This window comes from Neopsephotus bourkii, unplaced genomic scaffold, assembly GCF_033783945.1.
Source record: "Neopsephotus bourkii isolate Nb327-2 ecotype Australia unplaced genomic scaffold, CSIRO-AGI_Nbou_v1 NB_1328, whole genome shotgun sequence".
Classification (NCBI taxonomy): domain Eukaryota; kingdom Metazoa; phylum Chordata; class Aves; order Psittaciformes; family Psittacidae; genus Neopsephotus; species Neopsephotus bourkii.
This window is the reverse complement of record NW_026901808.1, coordinates 2,701,411-2,720,188: the sequence shown is the minus strand read 5'-3', so window position 1 is coordinate 2,720,188 and position 18,778 is coordinate 2,701,411. Positions and strand designations below refer to the sequence as shown.

The following is an 18,778-nucleotide window of genomic DNA, read 5'->3' as shown; positions in this document are numbered from 1 at the left end:
ACACGGTGCATGAGAACATGGGTAAGCATGTTCTCATGTATTCTGTTTTTCCCCAGTTCCCTCAACTGTTACCCTAACAGGGTCCAGCCCCACCAAAACTGATGATTCATTGCCACACACCTGTATGGCTATTTATTCATTAGTACATAACTTCCTACTACCCCATTCCCTCCTCACAGGCATCTTCTCTTTTGGGTAAGTCCTCTCTTTCTAGCTCTTCTCCAACCATGCACTTACTCCTTCTCCCCACTCTCTTTTCTCTTAATTTCCCACCACATGAATGCCCAGATGTGCATTTCTTGTCAGACATTGCCCATGGCCCAGCAAATGCATTCATCTGTTGTTTCTAACCCACCATATCCAAAGTTTTTCCCAGTACAACACACAGTCCTTACCCATAGCGCTCCAAACAAAATGTTTAAGCAGTTCTCTACCACTGCAAATAATTGACTAGTTCCAAAGAGAAATGCTGTGATTAGAAACATTAACCAAATAATAAGCTTTTATTTTGTGCTTTGCATGATTATATGTATATATATATATATATAATAAATCAGCACATTTATTGTCAGATAAAATGATCAATAATATGTTCCAAGCCAATTTGGGGCACAAAGTACACTTTGAAATATTTTATAAAATCTTTTTAAACTTGCTTATTTTAGCTACACACACACACACAAATGTTTTTAAAGACAGTATTATGGATATAAAATCCAGCATGGAAGAGGATGGGCCAAAAAAAGTGCTGTCTGCCACTTGATTTACATCTGTTTTGTTGTGTGTTGCATGCTCACATGCTAATTGGTAAACAGGATCCTGCCTTATCAGGCACCTGAGACAGCATCTGCTGTCCAGAAAGATCAGGATGATGAGAATCCTGTTTCACCTGTTGAAGAAGCCTTTGGTGAAAATCCTGCCATAAGACCTGGATTTTTTTTAAATGAGACTAGACTGCCACGGGGCTGTGCCCAGGGAGAAAAATAGTAGAGGTACAACAGGGTTGTTGGAGAGAAAGGATAATCTCCCGAGGATTAAGATGATGAAAGCTTTCCTGAAGAGCTGGAGACTATCCTTGTTTGTGCCACAGAATTCTTCTGTGGTGCCAGGCAAGATGCTTAAATTTTTTCATAGATAAGCAGCAACTCAGTACAGCTCCTTCTGAGGCTTCATCTGCAGAACTGCTGCAACCAAAATCCATGTGAGTTCTGCTTTGAAGAATGAGGTCCCAGCTGCCTTTTAAGTGCTCTGTCCAGAATATACTCACCTTCTATCTCATAGAGACATGGTATTTTCTAATACTACAAAACACACATGTAATTGTGGTAAGAACCATAAAAACACCTCCTGAGCCTGTCTTTGGGTATTCTCAAGAAATCTCTGGTACCGAAGACTGAGACTAGAGGAGTCAAAGCTCTAGAGGTATGCAGCTGGAATGATTCATGTGTCCCCCAAAACAGGCACTTGCTAGTGCCCCTTTGGTATCAGATGCCAGAAAGGACATCCTAGGACAACCAGACCAGCCACTGCCTGGACACAGGCAACTGCATCTCCTTTGCCAAACACTTTTACTCAGCTTGTGAGAAGAATCCTCCTAGTTTCTTCCTCTACTTCAGCCCTTTCCTTTTCTTGCTTCCATATTTCCCTACCCCAGACTTGACTCTCTTTCACTGGATTCTCCTCCAAACTCACTATTTCATCCTCCTCAGCTCCCTTGGCCCATTTCTTCTGCAGAGCACATTTCTCCTCTCCTGGCTCCTTCCCAGGTCTGTATATTTTCCGCCTGCCATACTAATTCCAGGTTTCATCTTCTTTGTGTGCACATTCACAGGCACATCATCCACTAAACTGGCCACTTGGCCCAAACCCCTTCCCCACTACCTCCCTTTTTCTCTCAGAACTTCTTGCCAAAGAAGCTGGCACTTCACTCCAACATCCATCCCTATACTGTTTGTCTTGGGCAACTTCAGGCCTCCTCCTGCCTTCTAGGTCTGGCTTGTATTGTCTTCACCTCCACACTCAATGAGGACAGGGAAGACAGGCAAGCAGCCCTGGGGCCCAGCTAGCCTCTGCCAGGAGAAAACAGGACGGAGCATGGAAGGGAAAGGCCATCACTCCTCCACTGCTTAAGGCTGGAACAAGTTCAGTTGCTCTCTGAAGGCAGTGTATGAGCAGTCTGGTCACGTGCAGCAACTGCAGTAGGAGCACGGTGAGGCAGTGAAGCACACACAGGCACCTCTGTCAGCGATGGACAAAGAACACTCAGTGGTTGCCGGATCTCCAGGAATTTTAGCTGTAGTTTGCACGCTTGGACTCACCTCCCTAAGAAAGTGAGGCAAGCGTGAGTATTGGGGGCACACACTGCCCTCGCTGCCTGTGCTTTAGCAAGCCCATGCCATGTGTGCCACCCTACTGCCCTCCATGAGGGGAGCGCTCCTGCATGCAGGGCAGTAACATCATCACTGCACCGAGGCAGCTCCCTTGTGCTCTCACCCTTCAGCAGTTGCTTCCAAAGCTCTGACTCTGTTCCAGACATGAGTATGGGGTCCCAAAACCTGCTGTCAGGTGCTGCCCCTTCCTAGCCTCTCTGCAGTGCACTGGGGGGAGGGCTGGCGTTCTCTCTGCGTTGGGCTGTGCCTGTTTTTTGGCAGAAATCAAGTTTGGTGAGAAATAGATGGAATTTTATTTTCGATAGTGGTTTCCACAGGAATCTCCCTCCTCGCAGCCCTGACGAGCACTAATATTCAATTGAGTGCAGCCCTCTGCCGGCACCGAGCGGAGCCTGCTGCGGCCGAGGTGGCTGCTCGCTCTCTAGAACCTGCATCTGCTCCATCCCTGGCGAGGACAACCCTGAGAGCACTGTGTGTATGTGCCACCGATTACCGGCTGTTAACTCAGTCTCAGCGCATAGGTCGGGGACTGCAAATCCAAGTGTCACTGGCATAGGAATGATTATTACCAGATGCTAATTGCTCATTAATATATGCTAATCACTGCTGCATGCCAAAATGCTCAACGCGCCGAATGCCAGGCCAAAGTCACTGGGCTGGAGCGGAGCTGCTGTTCATCCAACAGTGCCACCTCACCCACCCTCAACAAGAGCCTCATGGTGGTCTTCTCCATGGCCGCCACCCCACCTCCTGAGGTGAGGAGCTACCTCTGACGATTTCTGCTCCCCAGGCTCAGGACTTTGCCCCCGCGCGGTTTGCTTCAGCAGAGACAAGGGTCTCATGGCCCGGGGCTGGAGGCTCTGCTGAGGGGGGTCCGCAGTGGCAGCCCCCGGCTGAGAACGGGTCGATGTTTTGTGAGGGGACAGAAAACCGCACACACAGGTTTCAAACTTCAGAATGCGCTGCCCGAACACTGCCTCCCAGGGCACGCAGTATGCGCAGCGCCGGGACCAGCTCCACCGCCCAGCCGGTGCCCGCGGGAGCCAGCCGGCCGAGGGGCTAAGGGGAGGCCACGGCTGCAGCAGCCCCGCCGCCACGGGCTCGCCTTTCCTGCCCTTCCCGTCCCTCGCTCCTGCCTCTCCTCAGGGACGGCGCCTCAGCCTTGCGCCCCTCACCCCTGCGTTGTTGGCGCGGGGCGGCCCCGCCGCTGTAGCGGCTGTCGCCCAGCGCGGAGCCGCGGGCGGCGGCGGGAGGGTGGGCTGCGGGGCGGGCGGTGCGCGGTGGCCGGCAGTGCTGCGCCCCGATAGGCGGCGGCGGGCCGTGCTGGTGCGGCCGCTGCCGGTGCTGCTGCTGGCGCGGAGCTGCTGAAGCCCGGCGGAGGGGCTCGCTGGCTCTCGCACGCAGCGGCGGAGCGCTTCGCGTCGAGCGGAGCCAGCGGGGAGGAGGAGAAGGAGGAGGAGAGGAGGAGGAGGAGGAAGGGGAGGGGGGATCTTCTCGGCGAGGATGCCCGGAGCGGCTGCAGGGACGGCGGCGACAGGAGCAGGCTCGTCAGGAGCGGCAGCAGCGGGGATGCTCCCAGCTCAGGAGGCGGCCAAGATCTACCACACCAACTACGTGCGGAACTCGCGGGCCATCGGCGTGCTCTGGGCCATCTTCACCATCTGCTTTGCAATCGTCAACGTGGTGTGCTTCATCCAGCCCTACTGGATCGGGGACGGCGTGGACACCCCGCAGGCGGGCTACTTCGGGCTCTTCCACTACTGCATCGGCAACGGCTTCAGCCGGGAACTCACCTGCCGGGGCAGCTTCACGGACTTCTCCAGCCTGCCCTCGGGAGCCTTCAAAGCCGCTTCCTTCTTCATCGGGCTCTCGATGATGCTCATCATCGCCTGCATCGTCTGCTTCATCCTCTTCTTCTTCTGCAACACAGCCACCGTCTACAAGATCTGTGCCTGGATGCAGCTGACCTCCGGTAAGTGGGAGCAGCGGCTCCGTGGAGGGGGGCTCGGTGCCGCTCTGCCCTGCCCTGCCCGGCGCTCCCCAGGCTGGCCCCACGGGGTACAGGCGGCGCTGGGGAAACTTGCGGCCGCCCGCTCCGGCAGGGGACAGGGGGAGCAGCGGGGCGGGGGGCGAGTTCCGGGGTGCCCCGCCGGGGCGGTGGTGCTCGGGGGGAGAGGGGAGCATCATTGGCGTTGAGGAGCGGTGCCGGCCCCCGCCGCCCCCACCCGCGGGGGTATCGGCCGTGGGCCAGGGTCAGGCTCAGCCCTCAGCGCCCGAGGAGTCGGGGTACCCGGAGAAATTGTCCGGTTTCGGCCTGCGAACCGACCCGTGAGCACCAAAAGGTCCCGGGGAGGGCTGGCGAGCAGCGGCAGCCCCACGCTGTCCTCCAGCTCTTGGGCTGGAGCTTAAAGGTGATGAGAAAATGGCAGTGGGGGCCGTGGGGACGCTTCGAGCAGGTGATGGTGGGTGAAGGCAACTGCCAGCCTGTTGAAGGTTAGCGCTGAGCCCGGTTTTCCACCTGGCCAAGGCAGAGCCCACTTCGGTTCAATGGGAGGGCATGGAGAGGTCTTTTGCTGGCCAACTGGAAGGGCAGGTGAGGTCACTGAAGGTTAGATGCATGAGTTTTGGCTGGGGTCTGTTCCCCCAGTTCACAGGGATTTTTTTCCTCTGCGCATTAGGAGTTTAAAGAAAACAAAAATTCATTTCAGTTTCTGGGTTTGGCTCAAAGGTTTCCTGATTTCATTTGACTTTCACCATCACATCCAGTGTCTCCCTGGGGGAAGCTGATGATAAGGAAGAGGGAGAACACCAGGACATCCCTTTTTGCATTTCCAACACAGCTTTCCCTCTGAGTTAGTACAGAACCGGTGATTTGTGTGCAGCTGGGAGACAGGAGGAGAAAAGAATCGTCTGTAGACTTGAGATAGTAATAAAATCAGCTGTAGTGTGATAGAAAATATTAATTCTTCAATAATTTGGGAAAAAAAGAAGGCTAATATTAAAACATACCTTCTACTTGTCCTCATGATAAAACCCTGACACTGAGAAGTTTTGGCTTTGCACGAACAAGCTGTTTGGGAAACAGAGCAAAATGTCTCCAAAATAGTCTCACAATCACTTTTTCAGTCCCCTTAATTGACCTACATTCATTTCAGTTTCTGAGCAATAATTCTTCTGAGTTGTTTGCTGAGCAGCTTGGGTGTTCTTCAGTTTGCCACCTAGTCCATGAGGCTTAATGGAAATTTCTGGTTTGTATGAAATAACTTTAACTGCTTTTCTCTGTGATGCTGTTTTTAAGTGTGTTACATATATTTTCATGCTGTTTCTGTCACTTAAGTTTCTGTATGGTTTCTTTTTTTTATCACTTTGGGGTTGATCTGCAGTCACTTGAGGTTCATAGATTTTTCCCCGACTCCATCAATAGTAGCTTTGGGCGCTTCCTCTCTGCATTGGGAATCCTCTTTGGTCTGGTGGCTACTTTGCTGAGTAACAGGCATTCTGGTCTTATTCATTGTACACTGTCCTGTCACTTGGCTCCAGGCAGAGTAAACTCTTCCATCACCACACAACCCCACCCCCCCACCCAAAAACAAAACACGTTTGGTGTATCCTCAGCCTGTTTTGTTCATGTCCAGTATACAGTGGAACAACGCAATTTCCAAACCCATTACACCTTCCAACATCAGAGATAATGGTGCTTTATTTCTATGGTTCCACTGCTTCATGCCAACAGAAGTAAGTGCAAGGTAGATAAAATGAACCAGATTCCTTTACTTCATTTCTGCATGGATGAAGAATAATGTTTAGAAACCACTGCATGCAAGCTGATCCTACATGAGCCCATGCTGCACATGTGTGGGTGTTGACACCGAAGATATGTTTTCCGGCAAAAAACCACAGAATTTTTATCATCTGCAAAGCTGGTAAATGCACTGTTGATATTAAAAGTCAACAAAAGAAGTTTTACATCAGCAATGGAATCACTTTTCAGACTGCTTACCTCCAAAATTTAAATATTAGGGGAATACATGTATAGCCAAGTGGTTATTGGCCACCTTTTCTGTTTTGTACATGAACGCCCTGCAAGAACTAGAACAACACTGGGTATTGAAAGAGCCTGACTTTGTTGTTTGCTGAATGCTGTACCTTAATTCAGCATTTACCTAACTCTTCATTTCTGTACTAGCCAAAAAAAAAAAGAAAAGTTTCCTCAAAGGAAGAAAAAGCTATCAGAAAATCCATGTTGGTTTAGGTTGCATCCTTTGAAGAAGAAAGCAAAGGTGGTGTGACAGAAGGAAAACTTAGAATAGAATGTGCAGGGCAAGAGAGTTATAACAAGTTCTGACACCTTTTCTATGAGCTATATGACCTACCTCCATTATTATTTTACTGTTCTGACCATATTAAGTAATAAGCTTAAGATGCTTATCTCACAGATAACAATATAGTAATGTCATCTACATATGCATATAGATCTGTGTTCAGTTCTCTAAACTTGAAGTTGTAAAATAAACAAGTATGTGAGTATAGCTTTTATTTTGCTTATTATTAGTAGTGTTAGCATTCAGTTAGATCATATAAGAATACTTCAGATTGATGTGATTTATATCTCCTTATAAGCAGTTTTTCGCCGTGGGATTGTGCTTGGTTTGGGATTGCAAATACAAGCTTAGGAGCTAATTTCTTTTCAAAAAGGCTTTGATCACATTCTGTCCTGCATGAGTCATTATAAATTGTCAGCATGATACAGCTCTTGTTTTGAAGAGGTGTTTTTTAAATAAGGAAATGATAAACAGTATTTCGGACACATGCATTTTCAATCCTTGTTGCTGTCTAATCATGTCTATGACATGATTAAGCAGAAAAATCCTCAGAAAAGAAGCTATTTCCTTTGTGTATGTAAGGCCAGCATACATTTGACTCCCTTATGATTTTGCCATGGCTTAGGCTGCTTCTCTTGGTCCTTGTGCATAATGCTGTAAGGGTGCGCTTGATATCTTGAGAGGCAGTGTTGGCAGTCTTATTCTCCATTCCCTAGCTTTCCCTTCCTCAGTTCAAAATGATATGTATGAACACTTACCTGATCTGAGGAGCTTCATGAACACAAACACTTGGTGACAGCATTAGAAATGAGGTATTATTGCTCTTTACTGCCCTACATCTAGTTTGCAAGAAACCTCACAAATAAAGATATTGCTTGACATTTCTTCCTTTTGTAAGTTAAATAAAGGTTTCAGTTCTGTCATTGTGATTTTTTTCATTTTCAGACATTTATCATTACTTATTTCCTTTACTAGAACATTGCAAGTTACAGGAAAGAGAAAAGCAGAGAAAGCAAAAGAAAGGCATAGAAGTGTCCTATGTGCAAGTAGAATGAAACCCATGTACATGTTTTTCAGGAGATGCCTGAATCCATGCCCACAGTAAGAGGACAGTTGAAAAAACACCAACATAAAACCTTGCACTTTGTCAAACTTTGCCCATCTAGTCCTGTGATGTCAAGCAGTGGTCTGTAACGTGCTCCCATGAAGTATAAGAGCAGTAAAAGGACATTTTGCCCTCAGTACTCTCTCTCCTCCAGCACTTCTGTTCAGGAACTTCTGAGATAACTCCTGGCATTTAAAAGCTCTTGCTGGAATTTTTTTTTTTTTATTACTTTGGTCACTTTTGAACCTGTGTAAACTTTTAGGGTTACAGTGCCCCAGAGCAGGGAGCTCCACAGCTTAATACATGTTGTGTGAAGGTTCAGTAGGGATTTTTATGTTTTAAGCCTGCCCATTTCATCTGATTTCCTCCACTTCATGTGTTAGAAGAGACTGTAAACAGGGGACTCCCAGACACCTTCCCTGTGCTGGTCCTGATTACACCTTTGCTGTATCCCCTCAGCTATCTGCTTTTGAGACCTGGTGAATCTTTGGCTTCTTAGTTGTTAGGTTTTACCATAAATGTGATTATCCCTGCTGCCCTGCCTACAACCATGTCCGGTCTACTGTATCCTTTCAGAGGCAGTGGGACCAGAACTACATGCAGTATTCAAGACAGACAAACTAGCCATTTGTACAGTGGCATAACACTCATTCTTTGTTACTTTCCAAGTAATTTCTAATACTCACTTTTTCACTATTAGTAAACAGTAGACTAATGTTTTCACAGAGCTATCTATTACAACACTAAGATCTCAGTCCTGAAGTAGTAATAGTCACATTGGAACACATCATTTTGTTAGGTATTTTCCCCTCAAAGAAATGACTTCATATTTGTTTATCTACACTGACTTTAATTTGCCTTTTTATTGCATAGTCACTCGGTATTGTAAAGTCTTTCATCATAGTCAGCCCTTATCTTAGCTACCCTGAATGAATATCAGCAGCAAAGTTTGTCACCTCACCATTTATCCTGTTTTCCAGCTCATTTATAAATAAGTGAGCAGCTCCCAGGTTCCAGCACAGAACCCTGCAGGACTCCACCATTGACCTCTCTCCACTTGAAAAATTGACAGTATTCTCCTACCATCTGTTTCTAATTATTTATCCTTGCAAGGACATTTATTTTTATCCTCTGGGAGGTTAGTTCTTTTTAAGACTTGTGAATGACAGATTCATCAAATTGCTTTTGGAAATCTAACGTGACTTTGTTAATAAAAATTTCCATGGTATGCATTACTTTTTACTTCTTTGGAGTTTTGTGGAAAATGACTTAAAATATATGTGTTGATCCAACCTTACTCACTTCCTTTCATCACACAAATATGCCATGATTTTTTGCACGTGCTGGCATATCTGTTGTTGCCTTTCACAGTTCTTACCAATATATGTGGTACAGGTACCAGTCTTTCTGTGATTCCCCAGGTTTTCCCTGGACCTGTTTTAGACTAGTTTTTAAAACTGGTTTCATATTACTCAGTTGCTAGTTCTTTGGAGCCAAAGCAGCCATAAGAGAGAGGTTATTAGATGTCACAGTTAAAAGTTCATCTGAAGCAGGGAACTGTTTCAGAATGAAAAGGTGAAATTCTTCATGGCAGCTGTGTGCTGTGTTGTTTGCCTTTATACTTGAAATCAGTCTGCAGGACCAGGTGACTTTTATGTAAGAGTCTTAAAAGGCTTGACCTTGATGCTCTCAGAGCCTTTGTTGCTGCTGTTTGTCAGAACTTGCTACATGGCTAAATTCCAGAAGGCTAGAAAAAAAAGAAGTCTTGTGCCAGTGTTTGAGTAGGGTGTATAGTAGAGTCAGGCAAGGGTCTTGTTTGTAGCCTTGGTATCCCTAACAGTTAGTTGGGAGGGTAATATGCATTTATGGCTGCTGAACTTTGCAGGTGGCACAGAAATTATTTATTTAATAAATTATGGTAAGAATAGCTAATTCCGAAGTCTGTTTTAGATATCATAGTAATCTGGGCTTGCTTCAACAGCCTGTATTTTTTAATACACCCAATGCAGTATAAGACTTCTGGGGATCAAAGTGTAGGAGATGTCCTACTGATGGGAGAATTATGGAAATTACGTGTTATGGAAAACAGTTATTTAGAAGAGAAATTAGAAGCTGTGCTAGATGGGCATCCAATGTGAGCTCTCACTGCAGTGCTGCATTTAAGCCTAATGTGGTCCCTAAATATGTATGTGAAAAATGGGACTGTCGTTGCCCACAGTGGTTCCCTTTCTGTCCAGGTCAAACATCTGTCAAGACTTCCTTTCAAGTATAAAGTAGAAAGGATTTCAGGACTGATTTAAATAAATGAAAGCAGAAGAACTAAAAAGATGAATTTCCTTGCTATTCAAAAGAAGATTAAAAATTGACAGATTATGGCATATGAGGACCTACAGGGGGAGATTTCAAGTCGTGCAGTGCTCCTTAACTTGACAAATGCTGTGTTTGGAAGCTGAAGTTACACAAATTTGCATTAGCCATGAGGTATATACATTTGTAACCTGTTAAGTTACATTTGTTAATTATCTTTACAGTGGTTTCTTCTTCACTTAAAGTCTTTACATGAGATTGAGAGCCTCTTTCTAAAAGGCACAGCCGAACTCCCCAGAAGCAAAGGACCTTAACCCACGCTGCTGCCAGCTCTTGTTCCCACCATGTACCCAGGCTGTAAAGTGAGGCACACGGGAGGCCAAAGGGAGAGGAAGGGAAGTCCAGGAACATTGAGCAGGTTTTTGAGCTGGGTTTCAGCATTGATGCTGACTTTAATAAGAGCATTAACACCCCCACCCCATAGCAGGGTGATGTGACTGACGTCTGTGAGCAGCGGTGGGTATCAGATCCCAGGGAGAAAATTCTGAAAACACAGGAATACAGGGGGCTCTGACCATGGTAAAATGCAGATTGCCTTCACGTCTTTGTGAAATGGGGTGCTGGAGCTGTGCTGGCAGGCAGGGAGCAGGGAAAGGGCTGAGAGCTCTTCTTGTCAGCGTACTGACTGCCTCATCCAGCCTATAAGGACTCTCCTAATTCAGGAGGGCCTGGTGCAGGTGCTGCTTTTTCCCAGAGCAGAAATCATGCTGCCAATATGATTTTCTCTGTTCAGATCCAGAAGAAAGTTTCCCATAGGGCTTAAGAGAGATCTCCAGGACCTCCCTCATTCGTGAACTGGGAGTATTCCATGGTAGCCTCTGCTCTGCTGCTGTCATGCTGGCTGCAATGAATATTGCTATACTGGTTTGGGAAGTGCTTGTGTCCTAATGTGAGTTGGAAGGGTAGCTGGGTAGGTTGGAAAAGTGAAGAACTGAAGGCTTTACCCGGGAGTTGTGTGTGAAAAAAGTGATGGGGCTGTGCAGCCTTTTCAGTGTCATTACATTGTTTGAAGTAAACATTTTCATGTATTTCATGCTTTGGCTATAAAAATGAAAGTAAAAGGTACATCCTGTGAACAGTGGAAATGAGGAAAGAATGCTGTGCCCCAGACTCCCCCCTCCAAGTCATTACTTTCCCTAAATACCCTGTGGACACAATACCGGAAGTCCTCTCCTGCATCCCATCATCCCTTGCCTTCAGTAGCTAAACTGTCTGACTCCTCACAGGCTCTTCATCTGTGTAGTTGACAGGGACACACCACGTATAATAGCTGGCAGAAAGCTATTTGTGTGTTGATTTGATGTCCTCAAGTTGCCACTTAGATTTGTTAAAGAATAAACTATCCCTGTCTTTCTACTGGTAGAAATTTGGGATACTTTCTGCTCTGCCCAGGCACCAGCTTTTTCACAAAACTTGCAGAAGTTTAGTATCTTGGAGCCTTGTGTATCAGTCAAATGTGGTTGAGATTGGTCATCAGGCTCAAAATGACACAGCAACATCAGTCTTGATCCCCAAGGGAACCTGGGTAAAATGTATCATGTAAGAAGCATGTATCATTTATTTGTATGAGTGATTTGAGATTTTGATAGCGAAACTTATTTTTGAAGGATAAAAGTGTTTTGGGAAGGGAGAAGAGATAGTTTATTTTGTTTTAGAGTGTAATAAAAATTTCTCCATCTTATAACTCTCCCAATTGCCTTTTATGAACATCCTGGGGGCTCTGGTCCACTGTTTGAAAAACACTAAGATACCAGAATGGTTAGATATAAAAGGAAATGCATGTAGTTATCCAGGGAAGTTGAGGACGAATTCCATTTCATTGGAAATTAAAAAATGTATGGGAGGGAAGAAAGGAGGGGAGAAAGAAACTGAGAGAGAATGTAAATGAGGAGAGTACCACCTATTGAAATGTGAGGAGCTGAGAACTTGAATGCTGTTGGGAAAGAGAAATGGGAGTGGGGTTTGGAAAGCATCTGGTGTTAGTGCAGCTGTACTTTCTTGTACCTGAAGGGGCTTCACACAGGATATGGTTGCTGCTGAGTTCTTTCCAAAATTCCTTATAAAAGTTTGTTAAAGAAAATTCCTATATGGGATAATGAAGCCAGGAAGGGGAGAAACATGTGGATATTACCAGCAGTAGAAGTAACAGAATAAAAGAAAGCTAGATTTCAAACACTAAGGTTATTTTACCTTTTGAGAAGTGAACCTTTTTAGCACTGTGGTATAAACAGCATTAGCTTTGATCTTGCAAACACAAAGACAGCAAACATATCAGAACAGAAAATCTGTGGTGTGATCAGACAGTGTGGACTCAATATTTGAAAACTAACACGATCTAGCTGTGCAGAATGGCAGGGTCACAGTAGTGAGGCATCACAAAGGGAAAAATAAAAACATTTCTGCTCAGAAATGGTGAAATGAAAACACAAAATGAACAAGCCTGAGAAGTCTGCAGAATTTGATAACATCGGTCGCTATCAGCAGTGTTAAAAATGCAGTGACAGCATGACAGAACGAATAGCTGGAATATGTATTGCTGTGTGGAACAGTGTGCAAATCCCAATTACTAAGAGAGAATTACAGCTAGAATCCTTAAGAAGGGGAATATAATAGACTTCAGGATATGTCTATTCTAAGAAAGGTATTATCTGTCTTTACGCTGGCATTCGGAGGTACAGAAGACTTGAAACAAGCTGGCCTTGGAATGAGAAGGTCGTATGTACTGCGAGAAAGGGTTCCTTTATTTTCTTCTTGAGAAGACAGATGCAAATTTATGAATTTCATTGATTTTAAAAGGTGGCTGATGGCCTCTGTGGAGAGCCTCTTTGACACAAGCACATCATGTGCTAGTTCGGTGAATATTATTCAATCAAGTAATTGAGACTGCATCAGAAGAAGAGAGCTGCCGAATAAATGGTTTGAAATAAATTATTGCAAACAGTTGATGAGTTGTCACACATTCCAGTTACTTGTCTGGTTATCTTTCAGATAGGAAAAATTTATAGAGAAGAAAGCTAGACATGCTGTACTTGGAAGGTCAAAGACAAATATTCTGAGTTGAGAGGTTTAGAAAACGCTACTTGTGAAACCTTGACAGGTTCTTTTGTTTACTGCTAAAAGGCAAAAGTCATGTACCTTACTTGTAGAAGTTCACTGAATAAGGTGAGTGATCTCCTGTGATTAACATAGCCAGAATGTGACTGGTACTGCCATGGTAGACTGTACCTCTGCAACCTCCACCCTACAGTACTTTATTTGTCATGATGAACTTTATGTGCATCTGAAGCGTGAGTAAAATAGGACAAAGTCTCTTAAGATCAGGGAAGATTTTAGCAGGTAGGAGAGGAGGGCTGGCTATAAGCAGTGCATTTTCCTCCTGTCTGACCTCCTGCCTCTTCCTCTCCAATAGCAGACTTCTGGAGTGGCTGCAGAAAAGCAAATGCTCCTCTGCTGTTTGTAACACAGAGTCTCTTGATGTGGGCAAGAAGAGTCTTGGAGAGGGTTCTTTTGCAACAGCCCAAATCATAGAATCATAGAATAGTTAGGGTTGGAAGGACCTTAAGATCACCTAGTTCCAACCTGCCTGCTATGGGCAAGGACACCTCACATTATACCGTGTCACCCAAGGCTGTGTGCAACCTGGCCTTGAACACTGCCAGGGATGGGGCAGCCACAGCTTCCTTGGGCAACCCATTCCAGTGCCTCACCACCCTTACAGTAAAGAATTTCTTCCTTATATACAATCTAAACTTCATCTGTTAAGTTTTAATCCATTACCCCTTGTCCTGTCACTACAGTCCCTGGTGAATTGGCCCTCTCTGGCATCCTTGTAGGCCCCTTTCAGGTACTGGAAGGCTGCTATGAGGTCTCCACGCAGCCTTCTCTTCTCCAGGCTGAACAGCCCCAACTTTCTTAGCCTGTCTTCATACAGGAGGTGCTCCAGTCCCCTGATCATCTTTGTGGTGTCCTCTGGATTTGCTCATGTCCTTCTTATGTTAAGGGCACCAGAACTACACACAATACTCCAAGTGAGGTCTCACAAGAGCAGAGGGGCAGGATTACAGATGACAGCATGTAAGCCTGAAATGCCTACATAAATGATCTCATGCTTCTTGGGGACTAATAATCTTCAAAGTTAGGCTCAGACATTTCTGTTTCAAATTATCTCCTCAGCTTGCCAGGGCCCAATAGAGGGATGCGGTGTCTCTGCCTGTACCTGCAAATTAAGCATGTCCAAAACCACCCTCTGGTACAGTCAGCTGGCACACTGGTCAGTGTCCATACTATTGCATTTATTTTACCATTTAAAACCGGGTCACCGGACTCATACTGCCTATTGGGAACCATTGCTGGCATGTCCTAACTTGCAAACTGTGCCCTGGCGATAGTTTGGAAGATGGTTATTTTGGAACAGACTAAAACCACTCCTGTGACACATGCTGTGGGACAACTGTAACGATTTAATAGTGTTGGGTTTCAGTACATGGGAATACTCCCTGGCACTGCTTCATTTTAGCTATTTACATAACCAACATGTAGCAAAGTCTCAAAATGAGGTGCTCCAGAATTATCTGTGTAGGAAAGTTAAGGTGATGTGGGATTTAATCCTTTAATTTAAACTAGTCTATAACCGGAAGTGCCATAGTATTAATTTCTGATTTTCTTTGTTTAAATTAACAATAAAAAATCTGGATGAAAAATTTGCATGAAGTGTTAATTAGCTTTGAAACTAGTCTTAGCAATGACCTTGAAAAAGAAAGATGTTTGCAATCTTTGGCTAGGGGAAGAAGTGATCAAAAACATGGGACAAGCTACAAAAAGTGTTTTTCACATACAGATTGTGGGAGAATTTTACCCATGAGCCTAAGAATCATAAATGAATCTTCTCTCTGATGCAGACTGTGTGTTTCAAAATCGGATTTCCCCCAGGTATCTTAAGCTTGGCTAGTACATCTTTGAACACTATAAAACTGTTGTGCATTGAGTCTTTACTTGAGAGATGTTCAGTGTAGCTTCACAAAGAGTTAAATTCAAAGTGTTAAGATTAATTCCATGAGAGAAGTCTTAGACTTTCCATGAAATGAAGTTATTCATCCTTGTAGCTTTATGTTCTGCTAAAGGAAGTTAATTATTACTTAGTTGCTGTGTCTTAGTATTTAGTAGCCTTCCTATTACTGGTGAAGTTATATTAGAACATCAGTAAAATAAAAAGCTTGAAATTGCAATTCATGGTCATTATACTAGGAAAATGAAGTCTAAAATAGTCCAAACTTGCTGATGGCTCACCAGCCACAATTACTTGCATTTATTTCATGTCAGGCATTTGTATTTGTTCAGATTCATCATTTAGTGTGACATTATCACCTGGCTCACCAGCAATCACTTCCAAGCCGCCACTTCACAGATGTCAGCCTTGAGGAGTGAGGTAATGGTGGTAAGGACTCACTGGTGCACTGGAAGGCCATGCAGCTGAGGATGGATAACAAGGAGTGAAGTGAGGACTTTGGTGTATTTGTTCACCGAAGAATAGCAATGGGATGTCAGTGCAATGTGGCTGTGAAGAGGGTATACATGATCCTTGCATGTATTTTGTTAAGTATTTCCAGCTGATTTAGAGCAATGTTAGCGTTATTACATGATGCACTGTGATATTTCTTGTGGGATTCTGGACACTGATGTCCAGTTCTGCCTGAGACAGCAATAGCTCCTAAAAGGAAAACCAGTGAGTGGTGACATTTCTTGCACGGAGAAAACCAGGGAAGCCCTGGTTAGTCTAATGTAGAAAAAGGAAGGTTGATAAAATGTCCATGATTGCTGTCTAAAAACTCATGGGAAGGGATGAAAAACAAGAGGAAGGGGAAAAACCCATTTAAGCCAGTGATTTTCACTTTGATTTGATTTGAGTTTCGTTTGGAAAACATGTAGTTTTCCAAACATGATGGTACATGCTCTGTAGCATTGTTAGAGCAAATTGAAGCCTGTTAGGCCTACTCAGAAGTAGCAGTCTCAGAATTAGTTTATGAACCCATGGATCCTAGAGTGAAAACTAAGAATTTTAAACTCGTGAGCGACAGTGGGATAAGAACAAATGGGTATTATCTACATATAAATTACTTCAGCCTGGAAATTTAAAGAAGGCTTCTAACTATTAGAGCAGCAATGTTCTGCAACAGCTTTCTAAAGGGAGATTTTGTAAAGTACTGAACTGTACACTGGAAACAGATGAATGTCTGACACAGATTACAGAATGTTTGTAACAGCATGACTTGTTCCCCTCTTTCCCAGTTCTCAGAACTAATTCATCTGAGTGAATGCTCTTTTCTATTTTACTCCCATTTTTTCCCTTTTTTTTTTTTTTTTACACAGTATCAATCCTATCTCAGTGCCTTCTAGGATTAGAAACAGACAGTGACTAAGATCTGTAGATCTGTCAAGTGGGGCTCCACTCCTGCCTGGCATTCTGACCAAACAAGCAAGGGTTTTCTTTAAATTCCCAGCAGAACTTTAAAACAGTGTCAACAACAGCTGCTGCAGGAATGTGCTTTACAGTTTGTAGTCAAGATTTTCATGTGACTTGGATATTTAGTTTCCTTTAAGAAAATTTAATTTATGTCAGCTAACTACGGATGCTTAAAAGTTAAAGTAGTTGAAAAATACATCTTTAAAATACTGAAAAAATACCAGGTTTTAGGGAAAATAATTTACAAATTATCAGTTTTGTAACTGAGATCTAGTTTCACTGAGGATCTTTTCTTGAGAAGTTGTTCTTTGTTACCTTTTCATGCACCTAATTTTTTTATGTTGCCATCCTGCTACATAAACAATCTTCCTAAATAGCTAAGAAACACATAAAATCTCTTCATCTTTTTTAAGATGATCATGTTGACATGCCACTGGATGCTTCATTGTTTGTGTGAATAGGTTTGTGTTGAATGCATTGGATATTGTAGAAAGAATGGGCTTATCAAGTGGTCCTTGCTCATGCAGGACAGAAAGTGGAGCAACGCTGGGTTCCCTGCTCGGTCCTTGCTGCCTTCTTCCCTGCCTCCTGTGGCAGCTTGAGAAGGAGAGAGAGGAGGGAGCAGTTTGTCAATGGGATAAACAAGTGTTCAGTGCATCAAACAACTGTATATAAGGCACACCCTGAGCTTCAAATGAAACTTTTGATCTTGTACATTGCATGCAGTGTGCATACTTAAAAACATCTGTTTGGGATTTTATACCCTTAGGGATGGATCTGCAGATACTGGTATCTGGGTTTACATTTAGCCTTACTCACTTCAGTGCATGTCTGTGCGAATCTAAGATGGTATATTTAATAGCTGAGTGTTCAACATGTAGCACAGCATTTTGTTTAGTTTTAGTTCTTTGGTAAGTTGGAGGAATCACGCCGAGGCGGAAGTGAGGTTGACTGGGAAATTTTAACTGCATTTTTGTCTCTTCCCAAGAGGTGTAATTTTTTTTTTTATTCCCTGAGGTTGCTTCTTCCCAAATCACATCTGAACCAAATGCAAAACACGCTTCTACAGACAGCTCCATTTTACTTTATGTTACAGCAGGTGCTGTGTCAAGAATAGATACAACAGCAGGGATGTGCCAGAGAGCATGCCGTGAAATACCTGACTACACAGCTGGCTTAGCTGGTCAGACTGCAGTAGGGTGGTATCACCATTGGCCTTGGCAGACTTATCATGGCTCTGACAAGGCCAATCAAATGTTCTGCAGTGAATCCAGGATTGTTCAGGGTCTTAGGATATGATGTCACTCTGTGGAGGCTGAGCCATCAAGCAGTTGCCTACATCTAGGTGTCCATGGTTAAAATGCTTCAAGGATCCTGTCTGACATGTGACTGCTTTTCCAGAAGCACACAGGTCTTCTACAGGTTCTCTGTCATCTACACATGGATATCTCATAAGCAGTAAACCAGCATTCAGTGGCATTAGGCACCAATGTCCTGGCAAGTGAATCAAACCCTTGCTTCTACTCTTTAACTTGCCTATAGAACACATTCATTCAGGTTTCTTAGTCTGGAGCTGAATCCCGCCCACTGTGGTTATGAATCCAGCCTGATCTCAGGCACCTAACTGGCCCTGGATATGCACTGTTCTGGAAAGAGACAACATGCATGGGTGGCATGGCTGTTCTGTCATCTGAAGAAGCCTTCAGAGATGCTGGAGTTGACTGAGTGGCTGTACAGCCAGCTGAAACTGTCTGCTTTGTCCAGTGGTCTGCCTCAGAGCATTGATGGGGCTGACTGTAAGGGCGTTTTAGTTTTGGTGAGTGCCTTTTTAAAGTTAATCTTCCAATTGTCCTAAGTTACTGTAATTTGATTCACATTGTGGAGCAGTCTTGGGATATGCTAGCTATTTCTTTCTAAATAAATTGAACCAGATGTCCTTCAGGATTACACCTGATGCACTTGGACCACAAATGTGTGTGCCTTCCACTGGACCAGACTACGGCTGTTCCAGAGAGAAACCTCATATGTTGTGAATATTAGGTCCTAAGTGCTCTTTCACTTTTTAGATCCATTTTGTTGCAATATGCAACTTGCTAACGTAGATACAGGCTTTTATATATTGTATTTTATTAAA

At 44.3% G+C, this 18,778-nt stretch overlaps 1 protein-coding gene across 4 annotated transcripts in view; it reads left to right on the top strand.

The window, feature by feature from the left end:
- The first annotated feature begins 3,737 nt into the window (after window positions 1-3,737).
- The window catches only part of LHFPL3 (LHFPL tetraspan subfamily member 3), a 250,533-nt gene continuing 235,492 nt past the window's right edge, over window positions 3,738-18,778 (top strand). Inside the window, exon 1 of one of the 4 annotated variants that reach the window (XM_061366324.1) lies at window positions 3,738-4,362. In XM_061366324.1, the coding sequence (XP_061222308.1) occupies window positions 3,894-4,362 (469 nt within the window). In that variant the 5' untranslated portion in view covers window positions 3,738-3,893. The remainder of the gene's footprint in view (window positions 4,363-18,778) is intronic. The other 3 variants (XM_061366327.1, XM_061366325.1, XM_061366326.1) reach the window with 3 other exon arrangements.